The sequence below is a fragment of the Trachemys scripta genome, chromosome 21 (genome assembly GCF_013100865.1).
Source record: "Trachemys scripta elegans isolate TJP31775 chromosome 21, CAS_Tse_1.0, whole genome shotgun sequence".
Lineage (NCBI taxonomy): Eukaryota > Metazoa > Chordata > Testudines > Emydidae > Trachemys > Trachemys scripta.
In genome coordinates this window covers 9,907,885-9,933,174 of record NC_048318.1, presented here as the reverse complement: position 1 = coordinate 9,933,174, position 25,290 = coordinate 9,907,885, and the positions used below count along the sequence as shown (strand labels likewise).

At 43.1% G+C, this 25,290-nt stretch overlaps 1 protein-coding gene across 1 annotated transcript in view; it reads left to right on the top strand.

Annotated features, from left to right (window-relative positions):
• Positions 1–24,481, top strand: part of ATP12A (ATPase H+/K+ transporting non-gastric alpha2 subunit) — a 29,518-nt gene extending 5,037 nt beyond the window's left edge. Inside the window, exons 3-23 of the mRNA XM_034754799.1 lie at positions 1,265–1,324; positions 2,441–2,644; positions 3,681–3,794; positions 4,757–4,891; positions 5,474–5,591; positions 6,315–6,628; positions 8,248–8,446; positions 9,090–9,199; positions 10,003–10,137; positions 11,066–11,258; positions 11,823–11,998; positions 13,205–13,341; positions 13,894–14,044; positions 15,890–16,058; positions 16,864–17,018; positions 20,356–20,479; positions 20,934–21,079; positions 22,023–22,156; positions 22,964–23,065; positions 23,709–23,800; positions 23,997–24,481. Of these exons, the coding sequence (XP_034610690.1) occupies positions 1,265–1,324; positions 2,441–2,644; positions 3,681–3,794; positions 4,757–4,891; positions 5,474–5,591; positions 6,315–6,628; positions 8,248–8,446; positions 9,090–9,199; positions 10,003–10,137; positions 11,066–11,258; positions 11,823–11,998; positions 13,205–13,341; positions 13,894–14,044; positions 15,890–16,058; positions 16,864–17,018; positions 20,356–20,479; positions 20,934–21,079; positions 22,023–22,156; positions 22,964–23,065; positions 23,709–23,800; positions 23,997–24,025 (2,997 nt within the window). The 3' untranslated portion in view covers positions 24,026–24,481. The remainder of the gene's footprint in view (positions 1–1,264; positions 1,325–2,440; positions 2,645–3,680; positions 3,795–4,756; positions 4,892–5,473; positions 5,592–6,314; positions 6,629–8,247; positions 8,447–9,089; positions 9,200–10,002; positions 10,138–11,065; positions 11,259–11,822; positions 11,999–13,204; positions 13,342–13,893; positions 14,045–15,889; positions 16,059–16,863; positions 17,019–20,355; positions 20,480–20,933; positions 21,080–22,022; positions 22,157–22,963; positions 23,066–23,708; positions 23,801–23,996) is intronic.
• Positions 24,482–25,290: the final 809 nt, after the last annotated feature.

Sequence of the window (25,290 nt, the reverse complement as noted above, 5' to 3'; positions counted from 1 at the left end):
GGTTAAATAGAGGCGGGGTTAACCCTAGGCGGGGTTAAATAGAGTGCTGACCAGAGGCTTCCTCAGACCTAAGTCCACCCAACTGGACCCAAGCCTGAGATGGTCGAGTCGTTTTCCGACCTGAACCTAAATCTTCCCCCCAAACCTGAGTCAGCACTGCCACCACTTACTGCCCATGGGGTTGGTATAGTGGTGGTCGCGTGGGCTGGCAGCTGCATGCCCCACTTCTGCCCCCTGCTGCACTGGGCGCATGTTGCAGAGCAAGAGGCACTGCAACTCCTCGGTGTGCACAGCACAGCGAAGTGGCGGTGGCCTGTGGGAGCGGGGCACGTAGCCCTTGCATGCCAACCTCACAGGCAGGAGGAGGAGAGCTGATCTGAGCCCGACAGGGTCGGGTTATTTTCTGAACTACCTGAGCCCCACACTTGTGGTCAGGTCCTGTCAGGTTGCAGGGCTCTGCTGCAGTCACACCTCAGATTGCCATGCAGACATACCCTGCAAAGAGTTTCTCTGAGGAGGAGGCTGGCGGGAGAGGGAGTTACAGAAGTGCTGAAAAAATGTGGACACCATTTCCCAATGCTAATTTGCACTCCACTAGCTTTTAAAACCTGACAAGCTCAAAGCACTTTACAAAAGTGGGGTGGATATTTGTTGACACTCCCATTTCACATTTGGATAGGTACAGAGAGGTGATGCGACTTGTAAAAGGTCACACAATGAGTAAATGCCAGAGCTGGGATTAGAACCCAGAAGTCCTAGCTCTTCGGCTACAGCTGCTCAGAAAAATTTGAAATGTTGATAAAAAACTGTTTCAGGGAAGGGAAAGGGGTTTGAGAAAAAAAAACATTCCCTGACCATCTCTACTCCCAGTGTCTCATGCTAAGCCAAAAGATTGCACTGCGTCTATTTTTGTATGTAGATGGCTTCCCGTCACTGTAGTCTCTGATCTGTCAAGTATTTCAAAATAGAAATTATGCTTTAGTGTCTAAGATGATGGATGACCTGCAGCCATGAAAGGGGAATTTCCAACTCCATCTTCCAAGTATGCAGCCCTGCATATTTAGTTGTGTGGTTCTTGCTTTCCTCTGAAGGATCAAGCCTTTGCCACCACTCCTTGAGGCATACCACCATATACTGGCAGCTGGACCAGTAGCCAAGAACCCAGGGCAATTTCAGTGCTCCTAAACCCCAGAAATACTGAATTTTTCAGACCCACTTTAAGACAGTCTGCTCACTTCTTTTCTCTCTTTCTTTTGTCCTTCAGGATGACCACAAACTCAGCAAAGAAGAGCTGGAGGAAAAATACACTACAAGCATCAGCAAGGTGAGTGAGTAAGAGATGAGCAAGGAATGGTATGAATCAAGTATCCTTAGTTCATCTGTGGCCTGATCCAAAGCCCACTGAGCTCAGTGGAAAAGCATTGATATCGGCTGGCTTTGTAGGAGCCCCACAGTCATTATTAAAACAAAACATTTGACAGGCCGGAGGTATTAACTCTCAACGGATACTGAAAACAGAGATCAGCCCAGATAGAGTGATTCAGATCTGGATTTTGATATGAATATCTCTGAAGTTTGAAGAAATTTCTGAGCATTTTAAATCAACACTATTGGAAAGCTTGGACCCCAGTGTTTGGACCTGATCTAAACTTTCCCAGAGACTGTGGGAGTTTGGACCCGGTATTCAGAATCGGATAGGTCTCAATCTAAACAGATGGCTTCAGTAAAACAATATGGAATCATAGAAATGTTGTGCCGAAAGGGACTTCAAGAGGTCATCCCTGCACGCTGAGACAAGTAACCTAGACCTTGACAAATGTTTGTCTAACCTGCTCTTATAAACGTCCTGTGGCAGGGATTACACAACCTCCTTTGTAAAATCATTCCAGGGCTTAACTATCATTATCGTTACAATGTTTTTTCCTAATAGCTAACCTAACTCTCCCTTGCTGCAAATTAAGGCAATTACTTCTTGTCCTACCCTTGGTGGACATGGAGAACAATTAAACACCACCTCCTTTATAAAAACCCTTTACATATGTGAAGGCTCTTAGGTTCCCCCTCAGACCTCTCTTCTCTGGAATATATATATGCGGAGTTCTTTCTACCTTTCCTCCTAGGCCTTGTTTTCTAAACCTTTTATCATTTATCTTATATCACAACTGTAGTGAGAAAGCTCACTGCAGAGGACTTTACCTTTAAAGAAACCCGTGATTAGTGGAAGTCCATGGACTTGACTTCCTATTGACCCCCATGGGGGATGCACATCATGGCATTAACAATACTTAAGTATGAAAGCACCTTGAAAATATAAGGTCACAGACTATGGACAATCAAACCCCTATTTGGGGAAGAAAGAGAGAAAAGCAAAGTTCCAGGTTTCGAATATGAAATCTGCATTGTCTAACTCAATGTTTACCATGTTTTTTTGCATTTGCAGGGTCTCACTAGTGCAAGAGCAGCAGAGATTCTGGCCCGAGATGGTCCCAACGCTCTCACTCCTCCTAAATCCACTCCTGAAATCATTAAGTTCCTCAAGCAGATGGTGGGAGGGTTCTCCATCCTCTTATGGGTGGGGGCTTTGCTCTGCTGGATTGCCTTTGGGATTCAGCTTGCTCAAGGTGTTGCTTCAGCATTTGACAATGTAAGTACTATGCCAGCTATCTGGTCATCACCTCTTTATAGTCTGGTAGGGCTTTTTAGAGAGCTGGGGTCTCCAATCCTCCTACTTCAGTATTGAATCATTCCAATAAATGACAGATTTATTGGTATACTCCGTCTGCTCTCTCTTTATCTATCTTAGGCTTTTGTACTGCCACCCATCACCATAGTATCTAAGCACTTTCAAGTGCAACAGTGAAGTCCCTAATGGACTTTGTGGAGTCTGACTCTTCTCCTCTTTTGGGGTAAAAACTGTACTTGGAGCATGTCCTCTTCGTCTGCTTCTGGTTGGTTGCAGTTCTTGTTTTATTTTGTAGATAATAATAGATGGGGCTTTGAAGACACAAAACAAACAAACAAACAGCTTAAGTGTGGTGGATGTGGCGGGGGGGTTGTCTGTTCATTTTTATGGTGGCCTCTGCATCTCCTGTTTTGGGGTAAAATCTTCAAAAGCACCTAAAGGATTTAGAAGCCTAAGTTCCATTTTCAAAAGTCACATAGGTGCTTTCAGAATTTTATTCTTTGTCGGATGAAGAAATAATAAAGTATCATAAGGCTATTCAGTTACTACTCCCAATCCAATAGTTTCCAGGAATTACTGGAATTCTCCTGAAAACACTTATTCCTGTGAGCTCTTCAGCCTGACGTCTAAACCCAAAAGATTCAAAAGTTTGGATGAGTACCCAGTCTTCTAGTGCAAATCCAAACTGGAGGGTGTGTAGTTCATCTCCAGCCTTCTATTCATGTGCTTCCACCCTGACCCCCAAACAGCTTCCATTCAGATGAGATTCTTATGAAAACTCTTAAAATCCTAGTTTGTCATTTGAGGAGCCGTTATGGTCCGTACTGCTTATTAACATGCATGAGCAGAATTCCACAGTTCTCTCTTAACCAGTTAAAACTAGTTCCACCTCTGCCTGAAGAGTTTATTTTATCAAATTGTGTTATTATTATTTGTATCAGGAACAACAGTAAATGTTGTTTTTAAACTAACTGGAATCATTTCTCTTATCGGTCAGCTGTACTTGGGAGTAGTCCTCGCTTTGGTTGTCATCCTCACCGGTATCTTCGCTTACTACCAAGAGGCTAAAAGTACCAACATCATGGCCAGCTTCAGTAAAATGATTCCACAGGTGAGTGGCCAACCTTCCTCTCTGTTTCTGAAGAGCAAGGGATCAAAACAGTTGGAGGTTGAAGATTTTAAATGTATTAATGGCACAAAACTGGCCTAGTGGGCACCCTCTTTAATAGTGAAGGGAGAATTAAGTTTCCCTTTTAACTCAATAGTGGCTTTGCTCATGGTATTCCCATCATAGAATTCAGCCCCCAGGGCTTTCGGTGGATGAGAAGCAGAATCCGGTCTTAGAGTTGGGAATAATTTTTCTCCAAACTCCATCCTTCACCAGAAGGGTCCAGATCACTCTTGGGCAATTTATCCTCTCTCTTACTCAAACATGAGATCCTTTAGTTTGTTTTACTGGTGTAACCCAGACTAATGTTAACAATTATCAAGAGTGCCAAACATATGTGGTATTGTATTAACATCTATTGCTACCAGGCACCTTGTCCAATGAGCTTGCAGCATAATATGGAGTTACTGCTCTGTTAGGTTGAAAATTGAATTAAAAAAGAATTCACAGAAGAGAACTGGGCAGCAGTATGATTACAGCAAGGGAGACCTCCCATTTCTATTCCCAGCTCTGTTACTCATGGTGTATAATCTTGGGCAAGTGGCAACCTCTATGCCTGTGTTTACCCATCTGTGAAATGGCAACAGTATTGCCTCCCTTGTAAATCTCTTTGAGATCCTTGAATGAAAGGTGCTATACCAAGTGCTAAGTGTTATCAGCTGACCTTGGTGATCTTTCATTGGTGACTTACATGGAATTCAGTAGATGATGAGGAAGAAAGGAATTATGCTGATGTATAACAAAGGGGAACCAGTAGGGGTGAATTTCAACCCCTGAACAGAGCTCAAAAACGGGGGTAGGTGGTACACAGGCCTTGTATCTGCTCTCTGCACGGGGTGAATTTCATCCATGGTGAAAGCAGGATGTGGGACTGGTTACACTCTTGTTGTTCTCTTGTCCCATAGCAAGCTCTTGTCATCCGAGATGGAGAGAAGAAGGAAGTGCCTGCAGAGCAGCTAGTGGTGGGGGACATGGTGGAGATTAAAGGTGGAGATCGGATCCCAGCTGACATCCGTCTGATCTTTTCTCAGGGGTGTAAGGTAAACACCAGCTTTAGGATGTACAGGGATGAAAAAGGATATGTGACGTTTATGCCACTTTTTTCAGAGAGGTTGCAAGAAAGGAGAGACCATTTGTACAGAGAGAATAGCTCATCAGCCAATAGAAACCTTGGTTTTACATCTATGCTGTGCTTGTGCAGAAGGTCCACTGTAGCACCCAGTGCACATGGGACAGAAAAGCCCATTACTTATAACAATTCCCCACTCCAAGGGAGAGTCAAGTGCATCTCCTCTCCATCATGATACTACAGCCAGTCTCCTGCCAAAGCTATTTCCCAATGCAGTGATGGAAGCACTGACCCAGTAAACCTCTCTGCAGTGTTGGAGGTAGCTATCTGAGTTATGCTTCCCTCCAAGTCACTAGGCATTACACTGGTTTGACTGGATCTCCATGATAATAGAGGCATTTGCCCTGTCATACTCTCCTATCAGGAACAAAGTTAGACTCTTCTGATTACTATATCCCTGCCACCTACCACCACGATTGCTGCAGCCCTTCCATACAGGTGTATGTAAGCGAGGGTTGCCAACTGCATGAGTGTGTCTTTTGTTGACTGACAGGTGGATAATTCCTCTCTCACGGGGGAATCAGAACCACAAAGCCGTTCCTGCGACTTCACCCATGAAAACCCCTTGGAGACTAAGAACATTGCATTCTATTCTACAACCTGCCTGGAAGGTAACCTGCAGACTGAAGGAAGGGGCTGAGGAACCTGCTTGTGTATAGGCACCCCATCACACCTGCTACTAATTCTCGATGGTGCTTTTTCTAGGAATCCCCAGAAAGGTTTAGGACAAAGAAAAACAAATGAGCAATTAGAAAAAAGAAACACACCATGCAAACAAAAATAAAACTCAAAGCACTAAGTTCTACCTAGGGCCCATAGCTGACATGTATTGTTGGCTGTCTGGTCTGGCGCTAGATACAGTATAAGCAATAGCTGATCAACTCCTGCTCTCCTTTGGCTTTCCCATCATTATCCTAAGTCATGGAAAGTCAGAGATTCCCATAAATAAGTGCTTCAGATGCTTGAGGAAAGTTGCTCTTATTTTCAGAGGAGGAAAAAAAAGTATTTGATGCCACATATATCAAATTATTTACTACATGTTTGTCTAGCGCTCTGTACAATGGGTCCCTGATTGTTTGCCTGAGGCCTTACAGTGCTACTGCAGTACAATTAATGAACACCACTGATGAAAATACACTGCAAGACCCTCCCCTCCCTTATGTAGATAATCCCCTCAGATTTCTGAGATGGATGTAAATAAAAGGTTGAGAAAGGTCCCTAATAACAGGGCAATATTGCACACGAGACTTGTAGCACAATGGGGCCTGGGTCCAGGAATGAAGCTCCTAGGTGATGCAGTAACATATTTCTTTACTAATTGTAATTCTCTTTAGGGAACCAATCCCACACGGTGGTGATAACCTCTCCTTTTCTTCCAGGTACTGCCACTGGCATGGTAATCAACACTGGGGATCACACTATCATCGGGCGCATTGCCTCACTGGCATCCGGAGTTGGGAATGAGAAAACACCCATTGCTATTGAGATTGAGCACTTTGTGCATATTGTGGCAGGAGTGGCTGTTTCTATTGGGGTTCTCTTCTTCATCATTGCTGTGTCCATGAAATACAAGGTTCTGGACTCCATCATCTTTCTCATTGGCATCATTGTGGCCAATGTGCCCGAAGGACTGCTAGCCACCGTTACTGTAAGTCTACACAGGCCATTAGCATGCATTGTACAGCTTTGCTTCAGTTTGTATCAGAGTTCATGTCAGTGTGTGCATCACAGTACAAGATGGTCTAGGAACAGGGCCAGTCCTAGGTTCCTGCAGTTAACAGCAGGGGATCCCCAATTCTCATAATCCCTTAGTAGAGCTAGGATTAAAATGGGTGCACTCTTATTGAGAAATGGGCTAAGGATGGAACTGTTTACTTAAATCCATCTGAACTTTGGGGCCTTGGACCCGCCCAGGTTTTGGAAAATCCAAACTCAACTCCCATCCCAGTATCACCATGTTCGGCCATTTCTAACTTTTGTGATCTTATAGCAGATGCAACAGCTGCTGCAAGATCAAGTATTTACAGGTGACCTCATGTGAGCTCACGCCAGCCCTGAGAAGACCTTACAGATATCTTTTCAGAGCTGGGAATTTCCCAATTCAAGATAGGGAACTCTAGAATTAGCAGAGACCTTAATCTCAAAGACTTCAGCACAACAATCCCATGTAGCTATGTGCACACATCCACACATCCTTTAATATAGTGTTGGGTACCATTTCTGTTCCCGTTACTGACCCGCTACATGACCTTGAGCAAGCCACTTCCCTTCTATTTGCCTTCATTGCCTCGTCTGTAAAATGGGGGTATTACTACTTCATGTGTGTATGAAAGATTCAGTTCAGTAATAGTTATAAGCATTGCAAAAGCCTCAGATAGATGGTACAAAGAAGTGCAAAGTATTATGAGTACCATTAGTAATAGTCCTAATCCTTTCCTCAGCATCAAACTACCTATGCACTTCATATGGAAAGAACTGCCACTCACACATCAGTGGTCTTAGCCACAACCATACTCAAGATGTGAAACCATTGTCAGTCATCTTTGGTGACAAACAACTATAATAATTATTAGTACCAGGACACCACAGTGATGGTCACCTTGGAAATATTATGACAAAGTTAGTGGTAATGTCGGCTACTATTAGCTTTGCAGTTATGAGCTTCTCCCAAATTCCAGTCCTTTTACTTGAAATATGGTCCTAATGGCTGTCATGCCCTCCTTCTATCATCAAGGCAATAATAATCTTGTCTAACCACGCCTGAGCCTGTGTGTCAGATGCAGTATTTGCTAACTAGAGGCCAGATTCTGATCTCAGTTACACCATTATTAATCTGGAGTAGCTTCACTGGCATCAATGAAATTACTCTAGATTTTTACATGAACATAATGGAGATCAGAATCAGGACCTATAGCTTTAGCAGGACTATGGTTGGTTCAAAAATACCATTTTTTAATAAAAAAAATTCAGAACTTTTTTCCAAAAAGCTCAGTGAACATTTCCTGGATTTTCAAAAAAAAAAAAAAAATCTTTCGAAGAAAAACTTTTTGGCTATGTTTTTTGGAAAACAAAACCCATTTTTCTTCATTTAAAATATAAAAAAAATGACTGCATTTTTCAGTTTTTTCCCTTGAAAAAATGTTTTAGTTGAAATTTCAAACAAGCTCAGGTTACAATCCATGGAGTCGCGTTGTGCACAGCTTTATTACATTGCTCACTGTAATGGTACCTCACTAACAGGGAGCTGCAATTCTCCCATTCCCCTAGGTGAGTTTGTCTCTGACAGCCAAGCGAATGGCAAAGAAGAATTGCCTGGTAAAGAACTTAGAAGCTGTGGAAACGCTGGGCTCGACCTCCATCATCTGCTCTGACAAGACAGGGACCCTCACACAGAACAGGATGACTGTTGCCCATCTTTGGTTTGACGATCAGATCTACTCGGCTGATACCAGTGAAGAACAAACAAGTAAATATATATGGGAGCTGGAGAAGGGCAACTGGGTGGCTTAGACATGCCACAAGGTGGATGTCAATCTGAATTTAGCTGAGGCCAATGGTGACGACTTGTAGTCACATCATCTGATGGCTCTTTGGTGAACTGCTTTCAAACAAGCTGGTGGGACTCAGGACAGGTCCCACTGGACAAGCACCACTGGATATCAGAAAAAGCAATCCAGCTGGTAACAAGAAGTCTCCCCCCACACCTTGTTGACCATTTTAGCAGAGATGGCAAGGACTGGACGGAGCCTGAATTCCAATCTCACCCCCGCAGATGGTCCTTATAAAATCAGGTTGAGGCACTTTGTGTGCGGTGGGGGAAGAGAGCCTGTCCTACAGCTGTTTTCTGGAGAAATAGAATTCTTTAGTCTAGGAAGTACTAATCCATCCCCTCTCTTCAGCACTAAACAAACAAGGCGTCTTTGCCAAAATAACTCTGGCAGGACTGGTATGGAGGTATGGTGTGCACGGGGGGAGATATGGTTTGAATTTCTATATACCTGAATCTGATAAGAATGGCCGTTTTCTCCTGCAGCTGCTTTAACATAAGGATTCCACTGTCCAGCATCTAAAAAGCTGCAATATTTGTATGGTTTTTTGCTTCTTTTCAGCCCAGTCCTTTGATCAAAGTTCTCAATCATGGGCAACTTTATCAAAGATCGTAACCCTCTGCAACCGAGCCGAATTCAAACCAGGACAGGAGAACGTTCCAATAATGAAGGTATCCGCTACTTTCCGAGATCATTTGTTTTACACTGAAAAGATTGCATGCAAAGTTTGTCTTTGTTTTTAGTGCTGCCTTTCATTTTAAAATTCCCATCACTTTTGTGTTCCTTGCTTTACCCTTGAAAGAAATAGAAAGAGGGAACAGACAAAAGCAATATTCATTTAAGTCAAAAGACAGCTCAGATATCAAGATTAGTCTTTCCACACTATTAATCTAAACTAATAAAAAGATAGAAAGGGTCAGAACTTGAGTTATTTCCTTGTAAAGCATTTGTTATAGGCAGTACTCTGATTAGAACAGGGGACTCCAGATTCCTGGGCTCTACTCTTGATTCTCTCACTGACTGTGACATGCAATGGAACTCACTTGACAATTGGGTAAACTGAGGCACTGACATTAAGCGAGGAGAACATTCATTTGCCCCAGAGCAGAGAACAGCCACAGATCTTTCACTTCCACTGAATTAAATGCAAATCTCACCTCTTTGCAGTAGCTTTGTCACAACAGCAACCCTAAAGAATGGCTCAATATCACTACCCTAAAGACCGCAATTAATAAAATCAACAGCAATACAACCCAAATGCTCCCATGGCATAATTCAAGAGAAGGATGGAAAATATAATCTCTCGTACTGATTGCTTGCTTTAGGTAAACTGGTTGGTGCTTTGCTGCCAGAGTGACAGCTACATTAGAAAGCACACACTCTATCACACATGTGTGTAAACTTATTTCAGTTCCTTGGATGAAAGTGCAAAAGTATTACTACTAAAAATACATGTTTGTTCTTCTCTGCACAGAGAGTTGTGGTGGGTGACGCCTCAGAAACAGCCCTGCTGAAATTTGCTGAAGTAATCTTGGGTGATGTAATGGGCATTAGAAAACGGAACAGAAAAGTGGCCGAAATTCCTTTCAATTCTACTAACAAATTCCAGGTGTGACTTTCTTCTTTGGAAAATGAACCAATCAATCCATATCTTTGTCCAACCCAGTGTTTGTGGCTGGGGCATGGTGACATTAATGGGGAAATTCAATATCCTATGCAGTTTAAGCTCAGAGCCACGTATTTCCATGGAGGCAGCTACCCTGCTGGGACTTTCATGCCAGGCCATGCAATTAGTTCCAGGGAATTCAGGTTACATTACGAAAGAGGGAATGGAGCTGTAGCCCATGCAGTGTGGCCAAGCTGCCTTGAGCACAGTATGTAGGAACCTATAGTTTCTATAAACATTATTAAAGATGAGGGTGAATCCGATCTGCATCATTTTATGGAAATAACAGTATTGACAGCCCTCAGGCTCCTAGAAACTTGACAATGCTGCCTAAGACTGGGCAAAGTTTGGGCACCTGTGTCTTATTATTAAAATAAGATTTATTATTATCACACAGTGATCTAGTATATGTCATTAGAGCAAGGTATTTCATTCTATCAAAGACCAGATTTATCACTTCAGAAGAGATAATGTACATTAGTGAGAAAGAGGAGAAGAAATATTTCTTGGCTCCAAGTTAAATGGACTCTTATGGCCAAATTCTGCTGTCAGACAAGCACGGCCAATTCCCATTGCCATCACAGTGGGCAGGGCCAACTCTAGGTTTTTTGCCGCCCCAAGCAAAAAGCGAAAAAAAACCCCTCTGGGAGTGCAACTGCCAAAGCAAAAAAAAAAAAAAAAAAGGGCGTCCAGAATGCCGCCCCTGAAATTGTGCCGCCCCAAGCACGTTCTTGGTTTGCTCGTGCTTAGAGCGGGCCCTTAAAGTGGGGGTTGCATATCTGAGGGCAGAATTTAGCCGTTGGTGGGTTATGGTGGAAACTGAAGGGGACCATACACTGTTTCAATCATTCCATCTTCATGGTGCACACAGCTCTCAATCCATGAGACCGAAGACCCCAATGATAAACGCTTCCTGCTGGTGATGAAAGGAGCCCCAGAGAGGATCCTAGAGAGATGCAGCACCATCATGATCAATGGCGAAGAACAGCCACTGGATAGAGAGAGGGCTGAGGCTTTTCAGACGGCATACATGGAATTGGGAGGCCTGGGAGAGAGAGTGCTGGGTGAGTTAAAAAGGGAACTGAAAATGGATTGCAACAGAGAAAGGAATTGGGAAATTAAAACTGAGTTAATTGCCCTGGGCAACTGGATGTTACAATAAAGGATGCATTAGGTGTGCATGGGAATATTATACATGTGACAATCCTCATTCCAGTCTTGGAATGACAGCTGAAAATGGGTGCAGTCTCAGAGGAAAAAAGAGAAATGACCTGCTCATTCATGGATGAAATGATAAAAAAACCCCTCAAAATAACTAAAGGGTTAACCCACATCAACACTGCCGTAAACTCTTTCCAGCAGGGACCTTGGGACAGTAGCTTGCACTATGTGGGGGAGGGAGCAGGTACCAGCTACATTTCTTTGAATGCTGGTGCTGTAAAAGAACATTAATGCAGCTGACAAGGGATTAAAATTCCACCACAGAGGACATTTCATGGTTGTTTTTTTAAAATGCAGTGGTATAACGTAGAGAAGAACAAATAGTCATGCTGTACCAAGTCTCCCTTTCTCTTTTGACCCTTCCCCTCCACCCTGCTCTCACACTGCTCTACTGGGTTTCATTCCAGGCTTCTGCCATTTGTACCTGCCAGAGGATGAGTTTCCAGACACCTACCCCTTTGATACAGACTCCATGAACTTCCCCACCTCCAACCTGTGCTTTGTAGGACTCTTATCCATGATTGACCCACCTCGCTCCACCGTGCCAGATGCCGTGTCAAAGTGCCGCAGTGCTGGGATCAAGGTAGGGTTTCTGCCAGTCAACAGCACAGCAGGTCTACATAAGGGATTCCTAAAGCGCCCATGATATAGCCTCAAGTTCTTGCTGCATCATGGTCACATTTTACTGTATTCAGATTAAACACATCTCAGGAGATAACTGAAGTCTTATCATCTCATTAACGTTGGCCTGGGGTATTAACCTGGGAGTAAATTTTTACACCCACTTAAAGTCTCTTTTACACTGCCAGCATGGTATGAAGAGAACTTAATGTAAATGGGCCCATTGCAAAGATGGGCTGGAACCAAAACCCCAGATGCAAAAGGATTCCAAAATTTGGGGGGAGGTGCAGAAGTTGATCCAGATCCAACCTTGCAGCTCAGGCCCATTTCTAATACATAAAGGCACCTATGGAGCTGGAATTATTCACCCTAAACCATGAAAGAGTGACAAAAGTCCTTCAGAAAGGGGAAGAACTACATTTAGATCATAAAAACTGAAAACTTTAGAAAAGTTTTCAGTTTTTAGAAGTCTATGCAAAGCAACAGCTTCCCTAGCTGTCTTGCCAGGACAGCCTCAAGTATATATGCAGCTCAAGGCTAGTGACGGGGAGCGAGTTTCAATTGCATATTGGATCAGGAAAGGGAAATCAGCCTTTGAAGCAACCAGCCTAAGGCAAAATGAAGGCGGTCCCAATATTCGGTAAACTGCTGGCATTCGGAGGTTGCTAGGCTTGCTACCAAGCAGCTCTCTCCCCTAAAAGGTTGAAGAGACGCGTGTCCCAATTTTCTAGGATACCTCCTGTCACAAGGACCTAGTTTATGTTGCAATATTAATCAGTGTTTCCAACACACCGTGCAAACTCTTTATTCTACAGTATTGGTCCCCATCAACTCAATAGCAATACAACAGCATTTGGGGTTATTAGTGTGCTATATAAAAATAAATACAGGACCTCGGTTTAGGAGAAGGAGTGAGGCAGATCAGAATTAGAGAAGGAGCCTGGTTTCCTGAACCAAGCCTTCCCTTTCACTTTCAATTCAACAGTGCCAATGTCACTTGGCTTAGGAACTGGTGCTAACATCGGGCTAGCAGGTTACTAGCAACAATCTGAATATCTTTGAAAACCTGACTGCATGCTCAAGAAACAAAGCCATTCATTGGTAGAGAATAGCCACCTCCTTCTGCTATTCCTAAGTTTCTCATTCGATGCACTTGTCCCTTCATCAGGTTATCATGGTCACTGGCGATCATCCAATCACAGCAAAAGCAATTGCCAAGAGTGTAGGCATCATTTCCGCCAACAGCGAGACCGTGGAAGATATTGCCAAGCGCCTCAATGTTCCAGTCGAGCAAGTCAATAAACAGTAAGAGCAGGCAGCACGCACCTGTAGCTATCTGGAAATGAAACCTTTCCTTCTCCTCTTATGCATGTATTAACCTGTTTCTACAAAACAGTCACTTTTTGCTCTCCTGCTTCTTGGTACTTTCCTAGCCCTGATATCCATCCAACTATTCATCTCTTCTACCCAGAACCATCCATCTAGCTTATTCTGAAATGTACTGAGGCTGAATGGAGTTTTGATGATTCAGTGAGAGAAGAATAAGATAACCCATTCTACCATTCCACCTCTTCCAGCCAATACAGCATTGCTCCCTACAGCACAATCTCTGTTCTTTTGCAAGGTCTACTGATGGGGCCTACTACCACTTTCTCCACTAGGGAATTGTAGTAATACCTTGCATTTCTACAGAGCCTTTCAAGTAATTCCTGCTGACAAACGAGTAAGGCTACTTAAAATTAACTTGCTTATTGCTGCCATGCCCAACCCACTGAATTGAGTACAGTGTATGAATGTATGGTTTGTATCTAAGCCTTTATGTCGGAGTTTCACTGTGCATTCCTGTGGCTATTACAGGGATGCTAGAGCTGCTGTAATTAACGGAATGGAGCTTAAGGATATGACCGCAGAGCAGCTGGATGAGATCTTGATCAATCACTCAGAAATAGTCTTCGCTCGCACCTCACCCCAGCAGAAACTGATTATAGTGGAGGGCTGCCAAAGGCAGGTGAGTGAGAGAAGGCAACAGATAAACATATGTGGCCCTAATGGATTTGTACAATGATGGTATTTGCTCAGATGTCCTCCTCAGCAACAGACAGATGTGATAACCTCGTGGTGTTAGAATCAGGTAAGAGGGAGGTGAGTTCCAGGTTCTCTTTTCATGCTGCAGCCATCTGAATCTACATACTGTAGTGAACTGGCCAGTGTGCCTTTGGCACCCCATCCTACACTGGATAGAATATAAGCGTCTGCATTGCATGTCAGGAGTCCCATGTTGGTACTGGCTAACTGACACTCTTCTGTGGTAGGGCCTGGTGCTTGAGGGGAAGTAGCGGAGCTGCAGCTGCACTTTGGGTGTGAAGTTCTAGTTGTGACACAATGCTGGAATCCCTGGGGCCAAGGATTGATTATTTAGGATGCCCCCTTCCCCAGATGGTTCTATAAACCCAGATGAAAGCAGCATTGTGACCATGCCCTCTTGTCCCTCCCCTTCAGTCTCACTTAGGCCTTCTGTACAGCCATGTTTACCAATACAGGGCATGAGTCCCAATAAACTGCTTTATCACATGCTTTGTCTAAACTGCCTCTTAAACTGTCTTATAGCTTAGATAGGAGACTAGTGTAGGGCAGGATTTTAAGAGTTTTGTCCCATTCACCGCAGTTATTTTAAAGCTGTCTGGAGTAGAACCAACACAGTGGGTATATAGTGCACCATGAAAAAGGTGAGCAGAGCACCATCCAGACTTCCTCCAAGGGACTTTTCACGGCTGTGCGATCTCCCTGCTTCCCCACCAATGCAAGCTGTGACTTAGCCGATGGCTCTCCCTCAAATTTGCAAGGAAAGCAGATGCAGCATGGCCCACTTTTAATTTTTGTAGCTTTGGCAGAGCTGAGCTTTCCCATCAACATCAGCTCTTTGGGTTTAATCCTGAATTGCTTTCAGGGAAACAACATTATTACTTAATTTCTAGCATCACCCCTTTTTAGATGGCAAGCTCTGGGTACACGTGTTCTGTGCTGTGCAGATGTCCACCCTCCAGTAAGATTTGGCTCTTTGAAGGATGAAGAGCAAAAAAAGTCAGTTCACGTTCTATGTTTAGTAGCTAGAGCCTATAAGTATTATTTATAACTGGTATCATGTAGCAAAATCCCCCAAGGGACAAGACATTCAGTATTTGTCGTAATTAGTTTGCCACATTTTTTCCTTTGATTTTTTTCTGATTCTGCTCATTGCACTCCACATTCTCCAGAAGCCAAAGCATCTTTGAGAGGATACTCGGTTATATTAGGAAGTTTCATCAGAGAGGCTAGTCCAGAGAACTGGGGCCTTTTCTAGTTCACCAGCTCAAATCAGTTCAGGTTCACAAACTAAAAGCAAGGTTAGCATTTAGTGGCTGTTCAGTAGCCTTCATTAAAGTGGGAGTGGGGTGTGTGTGTGTCTCAGCTATCTATATCACAAACCACCCCGAAACTGACATCCTTCTAAGACACCTTAGGAGAGAGGCCAAGGAGGGGATGGACCATGGTAACTGAATCCCCCTTTGCCCCCCCAAGAGTATCTCTGGTTTCTTCAGCCAGGGATGGGATACATTGGCAAGACATTGTAGAGGAAATGTATGCTATCACTGCCTATATTCTACCTGGCTAGATGAAGAATTTGGCTTCAGGCCAGGGCTGCCCATCCAGCACCTTTCATCAGCACACATTCACTTTAAAAGAACAGCTGAAGAGCACTGACATTAATTTTAACTTGTACTGAACTCTGCTCCAGAAGCTTTAAAGGTGGGGGCTTTTCCTTGCTGGAGGATGGACTAATTTCCTCAGTCACCTGAATCCTACTGTGTTCCAGGATGCAGTTGTTGCGGTGACTGGAGATGGAGTCAATGACTCCCCAGCTCTGAAAAAGGCAGATATTGGAATTGCTATGGGTATCGCCGGCTCCGACGCAGCTAAAAACGCAGCTGACATGATCTTGCTGGATGATAACTTTGCTTCTATTGTCACAGGAGTGGAGGAAGGTAAAAATAAGATTCACTACTCTCATCCCTAATGTAAGCTGAAGTAGTCGCATTGGACTTATAGCCACTATCCTCTGTCTTATTATTTTAAAGAGGCCCACTTGCTTGCACTATTGTTCACTTACATTTGCACACACCATTACCTGGAATATGCATGAAAGCTGGGGGACTGCATGTTCATTTTGTTGCAAATGTATGTAGGCAATGACATATTTGTGCATACCAGAATCTTTTTTTTTTTAAAAAAGGCATCTCCTAGAGCTCAATGGTCAGTTTATTGACATTTATGGTAACTACGTACCCAATTCTGCATGCACTGGTCATGTGTCCCTTAATATCCTACACAATCCAGTCTAAATCTATGGACTTAATTTCCTTATTCAAACTTCAGACTCTATGGAGCTATCAGAACCATGGTAGCTAACCACTTTAAAGTTAGAAACAGATGTGAATCATCTCCAACCACAACCACATCTTAGGGTTTTATGACCTGCTCACAAAGAGCAAGGCAACATTACACAAATACTATTTGCTCAGTTCTGCTATGCTTATCAGTTTGAATCCTGAACAAAAGCCCTTCATTCATGTCTGATCCAGTCTTAGTTTCAGCCTCACGTGTTGCAGTAATCTCTTGTACTCTTTCTTTTCTATTATTTGTTTGCCACCCTCTCTTGCTTGACCCCAGCTATACTACCACCTATTCTAAATGTTTTAACTGTAACTGCTGAAAAAAAGATGGTGGGAAATTTTCAGCCAGCATTGGCCTTAGTGAGTATTTTAAAATAAACTTTCTGTTTTTCCTCAGGCCGCTTGATCTTTGATAACCTAAAGAAAACCATCGCCTACACCCTGACCAAGAATATTGCCGAGCTCTGTCCCTTCCTGATCTACATTATCGCCAGCATCCCACTGCCTATTGGCACAATCACTATTCTGTTCATCGACCTGGGCACAGACATCGTAAGTTGACTCACCCCAGACATGGTTAAAACCAGCAGGCTGCCCAAGCAATTTCACGTGCATGTTATTGACTCTGAGAATGAGTAAGCGGCTAGGGTTTGAGTGCCAAGGAGACTCTTGAGCCTCGCTGGGCGTGAAGCAATTAGATTTGATGTACATCTTTGAGGGATTAGTCATCAGTCAGGAACTGAGAGCTGTCATGCTAGGAGTCTACTACAGGCTACCTAACCAGGTGGAAGAGGTAGATGAGGCTTTTTTTAAACGACTAACAAAATCTTCCAAAGCCCAAGATTTGGTGGTGATGGGGGACTTCAACTATCTGGATATATGTTGGGAAAATAACACAGCGGGGCACAGACTATCCAATAAATTCTTGGACTGCATTGCAGACAACTTTTTATTTCAGAAGGTTGAAAAAGCTACTGGGAGGAAGCTGTTCTAGACTTGATTTTAACAAATAGGAAGGAACTCGTTGAGAATTTGAAAGTAGAAGGCAGCTTGGGTGAAAGTGATCATGAAATCATAGAGTTTGAAATTCTAAGGAAGGGTAGAAGGGAGAACAGCAAAATAGAGACAATGGATTTCAGGAAGGCGGATTTTGGTAAGCCCAGAGAGCTGATAGGTAAGGTCCCATGGGAATCAAGACTGAGGGGAAAAACAACTGAGGAGAGTTGGCAGTTTTTCAAAAGGGACACTATTAAGGGCCCAAAAGCCAGCTATTCCGCTGGTTAGGAAAGATAGAAAATGTGGCAAAAGACCACCTTGGCTTAACCACGAGATCTTGCATGATCTAAAAAATAAAAAGGAGTCATATAAAAAATGGAAACTAGGACAGATTACAAAGGATGAATATAGACAAACAACACAGGAATGCAGGGGCAAGATTAGAAAGGCAAAAGGCACAAAATGAGCTCAAACTAGTTACAGGAATAAAGGGAAACAAGAAGACTTTTTATCAATACATTAGAAGCAAGAGGAAGACCAAAGACAGGGTAGGCCCACTGCTTAATGAAGAGGGAGAAACAGTAAAAGGAAACTTGGAAATGGCAGAGATGCTTAATGACTTCTTTGTTTCGGTCTTCACGGAGAAGTCTGAAGGAATGCCTAACATAGTGAATGCTAATGGGAAGGGGGTAAATTTAGCAGATAAAATAAAAAAAGAACAAGTTAAAAATCACTTAGAAAAGTTAGATGCCTGCAAGTCACCAGGGCCTGATGAAATGCATCCTAGAATACTCAAGGAGCTAATAAAGGAGGTATCTGAGCCTCTAGCTATTATCTTTGGAAAATCATGGGAGACGGGAGAGATTCCAGAAGACTGGAAAAGGGCAAATATAGTGCCCATCTATAAAAAGGGAAATAAAAACAACCCAGGAAACTACAGACCAGTTAGTTTAACTTCTGTGCCAGGGAAGATAATGGAGCAAGTAATTAAGGAAATCATCTGCAAACACTTGGAAGGTGGTAAGGTGATAGGGAACAGCTAGCATGGATTTGTAAAGAACAAATCATGTCAAACCAATCTGATAGCTTTCTTTGATAGGCTAATGGGTCTTGTGGATAAGGGAGAAGCTGTGGATGTGGTATACCTAGACTTTAGTAAGGCATTTGATACGGTCTTGCATGATATTCTTATCGATAAACTAGGCAAATACAATTTAGATGGGGCTACTATAAAGTGGGTGCATAATTGGCTGGATAACCGTACTCAGAGAGTTGTTATTAATGGTTCCCAATCCTGCTGGAAAGGCATAACCTCTGACTCTCAGAGGTTCCGCAGGGGTCTGTTTTGGGACCGGCTCTGTTCAATATCTTCATTGACGACTTAGATATTGGCATAGAAAGTACACTTATTAAGTTTGCGGATGATACTATACTGGGAGGGATTGCAACTGCTTTGGAGGACAGGGTCATAATTCAAAACGATCTGGACAAATTGGAGAAATGGTCTGAGTTAAACAGGATGAAGTTTAACAAAGACAAATGCAAAGTGCTCCACTTGGGAAGAAAAAATCAGTTTCACACATACAGAATGGGAAGAGACTGTCTAGGAAGGAGTATGGCAGAAAGGGATCTAGGGGTTATAGTGGACCACAAGCTAAATATGAGTCAACAGTGTGATGCTGTTGCAAAAAAAGCAAACGTGATTCTGGGATGTATTAACAGGTGTGTTGTGAGCAAGACACGAGAAGTCATTCTTCCACTCTACTCTGCTCTGATTAGGCCTCAACTGGAGTACTGTGTCCAGTTCTGGGCACCGCATTTCAAGAAAGATGTGGAGAAATTGGAAAGGGTCCAGAGAAGAGCAACAAGAATGATTAAAGGTCTTGAGAACATGACCTATGAAGGAAGGCTGAAGGAATTGGGTTTGTTTAGTTTGGAAAAGAGAAGACTGAGAGGGGACATGATAGCAGTTTTCAGGTATCTAAAAGGGTGTCATAAGGAGAAGGGAGAAAACTTGTTCACCTTAGCCTCTAAGGATAGAACAAGAAGCAATGGGCTTAAACTGCAGCAAGGGAGGTCTAGGTTGGACATTAGGAAAGAGTTCCTAACTGTCAGGGTGGTTAAACACTGGAATAAATTGCCTAGGGAGGTTTTGGAATCTCCATCTCTGGAGATATTTAAGAGTAGGTTAGATAAATGTCTATCAGGGATGGTCTAGACAGTATTTGGTCCTGCCATGCGGGCAGGGGACTGGTCTCGATGACCTCTCGAGGTCCCTTCCAGTCCTAGAATCTATGAATCACATGGGATATGTAGGATAGCAAAACAAGCAGAGGCCTAGAGTGAAAGCAGATGGATTTGGAGGAGGAGAAAAAATAAGGTGAGGAGGGGAGCAAGGGAGAGTGGAAAGTAAAGGCTTCGCTCATGTGCATTGACCAGTAACCCACCTGGCCAGGCCTTTTGATCAAGACATGCAGGCAGTGAACTATCAAGAGAGCACATATATTAGCAGTCAGATAGTCCTCAAATCACCTGTTTGCTACAGTATAGGGAATGACCACTGGGCGTTCAAATGAGGCATCCTCTACTGTCCCCATAAATTCAAAAGACCCCTCCTCTCCTTCCGGTTTCATCCATCCACAGGGGTGGATGAGCAATATGTTCATGGCCCCAAGGAATGTGTTTCAGACCTCACCCAAACCTTTCTATGGTCCTGAACTGCAGACTTCATTGAAAAGAGCCTTTTATCATTTGCTCCTTGACATCTGGGGCACTCAATGTTTACATAATCCAGCTAACAGACATTGGAGAAAGAACAGCCAGATTTTATTGAATCTCCCAGAAGCAGGCAGAGGTGTGCCAGTGAGGTTCTGAAAGACAATTTCTCTTGTAGATTCCCTCTGTCGCGTTAGCCTATGAGAAAGCTGAAAGTGACATTATGAACAGGAGACCCCGGCACAAGAAGAAGGACAGGCTGGTGAACGAGCAGCTCGCTGTGTACTCCTATTTGCAGATTGGTATGTTGGGTCATTCACATAAGAGATGGCTAGGCGGGACGAGGAGAAGGAGAGTCACTGAAAGGCTCTTGAATTTGGTTCCTGGCCACAGGAAGGAGTGTAGAGTGGTGTTAGAGCAGGGGGGAGGGAGTCAGGACTCCTTAGTTCCATTCCTATGAGCTCAACTCATTGTGTGAGCTTGGGCAAACTTATTTAACTTCCCTCTGACTGTGTGTGCACCTATGCAATGGTTACAGAAATGCTTTATCCATAGGAGTTGGGAGGCTTAATGTAGAGTGCGATGAGATTCTTGGTTAAAAGGCTTCCTATACGATCCATGCAAAGTACTATGGATCCAGAAAGAGCTAGTTCATTCTGACTCTCAGAGGATTTTTTTCTTGTTTCCCCTTCCTTCCCCCAAATACATTAAGTCTCACTCCATCCCTTTCTTATTTCCCCCCCTTCTACTTTGCAGGGATCCTACAGTCGATTGGAGCCTTCCTGGCCTATTTTACCGTGTATGCTGAACAGGGCTGGCTTCCTAACACACTGCTCGGCTTACGTGTCAATTGGGAAGATGATTACTATAATGACATAGAGGACAGCTATGGGCAAGAATGGGTAATCCATCTGTAAAATCCTCTTCAGTTTAAATCCCGTGTTATAACTGGAAATGGAAGATTCTCTCCCCTCACTGGGGGTGGGATGGGGGGGGGGATGAAGGGAAGCTTAGAAATGTTTGGAGGTGGACCTGATGGGGAAAGATTTAATTTTAACTTTATGCCACTAGATATGAACTAAAGTTTCCCACGTTAGATTTCTTGGAGCTGTTCTTTGGCTTTGGTCATTCAACTTCAGAGCCCACTAACTCAACATCTAGAATTCACCTCTTTTTGCTTCTCTCCTACCCCTGACACCAAACATCCTCCCCTATTTCTGTCTCAGCTATAGGTTTTTGTCAACAGGAGGCTCTCCACCACTCTTCCCTCCCTTTCTAGAGTATGTTTAGATCCCCTCTACTCCCCCAGTGCTGCTCCTGCACACCACTACTGTCCAGCTGTGATGATACTCTTTATAGTACAATACCGATTCTCCCCTTTCCAGCACTGTGATGCAATGTTGCTTAAATTCCATAACCTCTGGCTGACATTAAATGAGTGTTAAATAGAACCACAACCTCAAGATTTAATTCCAAAACCCAATACTGAAACTAGGTCCTAACAAACGATGTTCCCTAGAGGAATTCCTGCTGCCCAAGACCATGATGGTTGTGGGGAGCTCCCATCCTTACACTGTTCCCTACAGCAATCACCATAAGCAGAGGCAGTAGGTGAATTGATATGAATTCCCCACCGCCAAGGCTCTCAACGTTCTCTACCGCAACAGCTAATGGGAGAGAACAATAGATTCCAAGCTGTTATACAAGTGTAAAGGTGGAATTATTCCAGACTTATACCCATGTAACTGGGAATCAGTCTTCAGACTATGCAGCCATTCTTATAATGTAAGTACATACACTTTAGTGCCTGACATGTAACAAAGATACTTTTTTATTCCTTTGCAGACTAGATACCAACGGACATATCTGCAGTGGAGTGGCTACACTGCCTTTTTTGTCAGCATCACAATTCAGCAAGTGGCAGATCTGATCATCAGGAAAACAAGGAGGAATTCCATTTTCCAGCAAGGTCTTCTTAGGTGGGTGCTAAACGTTCATTAATGGGAAAGGGGTCTTAGCCTGGAGGTCTAACAGTCTGATCCAGCCTCTGTATGTTCCTTAGGTGAAACTGGAGTCAGAAATAACTTCCTCCATTCTTCCTTCTTGTTCCTACCAACTTCCTCTCTCTCCAGCTTTTCTCTATCATCCAAGTTTCAGTTAGCAATGAAACTAGCCCCAAGAAAAACAGCTGTTCAAAGTTGTTTGAATACTGACATTTCAAAATTAAAATGTTTTAAAATGGGATTTTCGCCATTTCACGCACCTCCCCACCTCCTTTAAAAACAAAACAGAACTATAGAGCTAATCGATATTTTGCAAAATTTCCAAAAAGGAGAAAATGGCGTTAAAGCTTTTTCATTACTTTTCAGCCAGCTCTGGTAGACTTTTGACTTCCAGGAGCTATCAATAGGCCAAACTCTGTCAGATGCTGAGCACCCTTCAAGGCCAATTGAAGCCAAATGATTGAGGGCATCCCACAGTACTGAAGCCACAATATAAAAGCCGACATCTTGTCTATATGACCTTTATGGTCCAGGATGAATGGGCTATATTCAGTTTTGCATTCAAAAGGAAAGACACTGTATCTAGCCAGCATGTCTGTCAGAACCGCTGTCCCTTCTGAAATTCTCATTATGGGCTATAGCACAGAGCCTGCACCTAGTTAAGTAGGACTTCTACTCAGATTTGTACCTTTGGGTTATATAGTGTTAGAATGGTACCAGCTAATCTTAGACCCTAGTGTTATACAGATCACATAACCATCTTCTTTACTGGTTTTCTTGTAGGAATAAAGTCATCTGGGTGGGTATATTCTCCCAGATAGCAATCGCTCTGATTCTCTGTTATGGTCTCGGAAGTGTTACTGCCTTGAACTTCACGCCCCTTCGGTGAGTTCCAATTCTTCTGTGTTCTACCTCTTCTTCAAATGTACATATACACATTACATGGTAGGAAATCTACGCTCAGTGGCATGGCTGATTGGAGGGGCATGCCATGTGGAATAAACTTCTTAGATAGCAGAATTCAAAGACTAAGTCTTAGGACATAATTACTGAGTTGAGTTGGCTGAAATTTCTCAGTCAAAAAAATTGGAACAATTTTTCATGACCTTTTTCCCAAAAACATGTCCCATTTTTGGCCAGTTCTATTACCAAGGATAGAGAAAACAGTTTATACAGAATAAGAACCTCCCTAGCCCTTATTCCAGAACTCATGCTATTGGGTGAGGCTATAAAACGTTTGCTTGACTACATTTTTATTTAAAATGACTTTCCTTTCATATGCCAATCCAGTTTCTGATGTCTTCCATCGGGGTATCACAAGACAGCCTCATTTTGCAGCCCAATTTTCAGAGCAAACAAGTTCTCCTCATTTACAGATTCAGAAATGTCAAAGGGCCAGATTTTTTCTCTAGTGACAGCATCAAATCAGCTGTTTGCACAGTAGGCCCTCACAGAATTCAGCTGGAGGGACTGCTCCTTTCAAATGGTAAGATCTGATTCATGAATCTCCTTTCTTTCCCTTTTCCAGGGTTCAGTATTGGTTTGTGGCCATGCCTTATGCCATCTTGATATGGGTCTATGATGAAATCCGCAAGCTTTTCATCAGGCAATACCCAGGAAGTAAGTAGAACCCTCCCTGGACCTAGAATTCCATTCTCAGTCCATTTCTACCACCACCACCCTTCCCAACCCCAGCCGTATCATTTTGATAGAGATGATTTTAAATGGATTATCTAGATAATGCCTTATTTAATTTTCTTCTACTGGAAGAAAAAAAATCCTAATTCCTTGATATTTTCCCCTCCTCCTATCATAGGTTGGTGGGACAAGAACATGTATTACTGAAACAGCCGTCATCACTGTTCTCCTTTCTCCCTGCTGGAGAGTTCTTTAATTGTCTCAACCGGCCTCTGCTGCTGAATGGTCCTGTCTGTGCAATATAAAATAACCACAGGGGTTGCCCTCATCATGAAGAAACAAGGACTTACAAGGCTGAAAAACCACCTTACACTGTACTGTAAAGCTTAGACTTGGCTAAAAATTTAAATGCAATCTATTTTTTTATAAATACTTTTTTTTCCTGTTTAAAGTGTATAAAGTTAATGGAAAAAAACCTCTTATGTATATAGACATTAAGGAAATCACACATTTGTAACTTAAGGCATTGACTTGCACTAGGTTTGTTCAAGCTGTTTTATTTGTTTGCTGTTTTGGTGCAATTGAACTGTGAGCAAGTGCATATGCAGATCTGAGTTATGTCACCAAGGATGACTAGACTGTATAGGCACAATTTGATAATAAAAGGACTTTTTCCAGAAAGCAGCTCTCTTCATTACTCACCTTCCAAAGGCACAGTTAAAAAATTGCAGTGGTGTTGGATGACTCAGGGGATTGGGAGTAGGTTACAAGGCCCTTCAGTCACTGGACAGAGTCCTGCACAAGCTTAAGAGTGACGGAAGGCCATTTCCATGAGATGGACTACGGAAAATAAATTCAGGCTCCCAGCTCCCACTGAAGTCTATGGAATTGATGGTGGTGGCACCTTGCAGTATTTGCTGAGCATTTCACAGGATTGGTACCAACAAGAAAACTTTGTGAAATAATTTGGGGCCAATCCTGCACAGCATGGCATAGGAACTGAACGATGAACATCTTTCTCCTTTACTCTCAACAGTTACAAGAGCTGCAAGCTTCAAATGTCTACTCTGGCTCTGATTCAATTAGGTATAGCCTCCGAGACTTTGTCTTAAACTAGTTTGTAAAGGTGTGATGCTAGCGTCTGTAACTAACTTGATCTAATACACACCTAAGACTCTCAGCCAGGCAAAGCAAGTTGCAATGCAGCATGATCATGTTAAAGCTTAGTAGGGAACAGCAGAGCACCTGCTGAAGTACAGTTTGCCTTGTCTGAAGGAGAGCTTCAGAAGGTGTTACTTGGACAGCTAATATGTTCCAATAATACACCTTTAACTCCTAATCCTCTAGACAAAACCTTAGGGAAAGAGGCAGGAAGAGCAAGGGGTAGGGAGAGAGACAACAACTAGGAGAGGTACATTTCTACCCCGATATAACGTGACCCGATATAACACGAATTCGGATATAACGCGGTA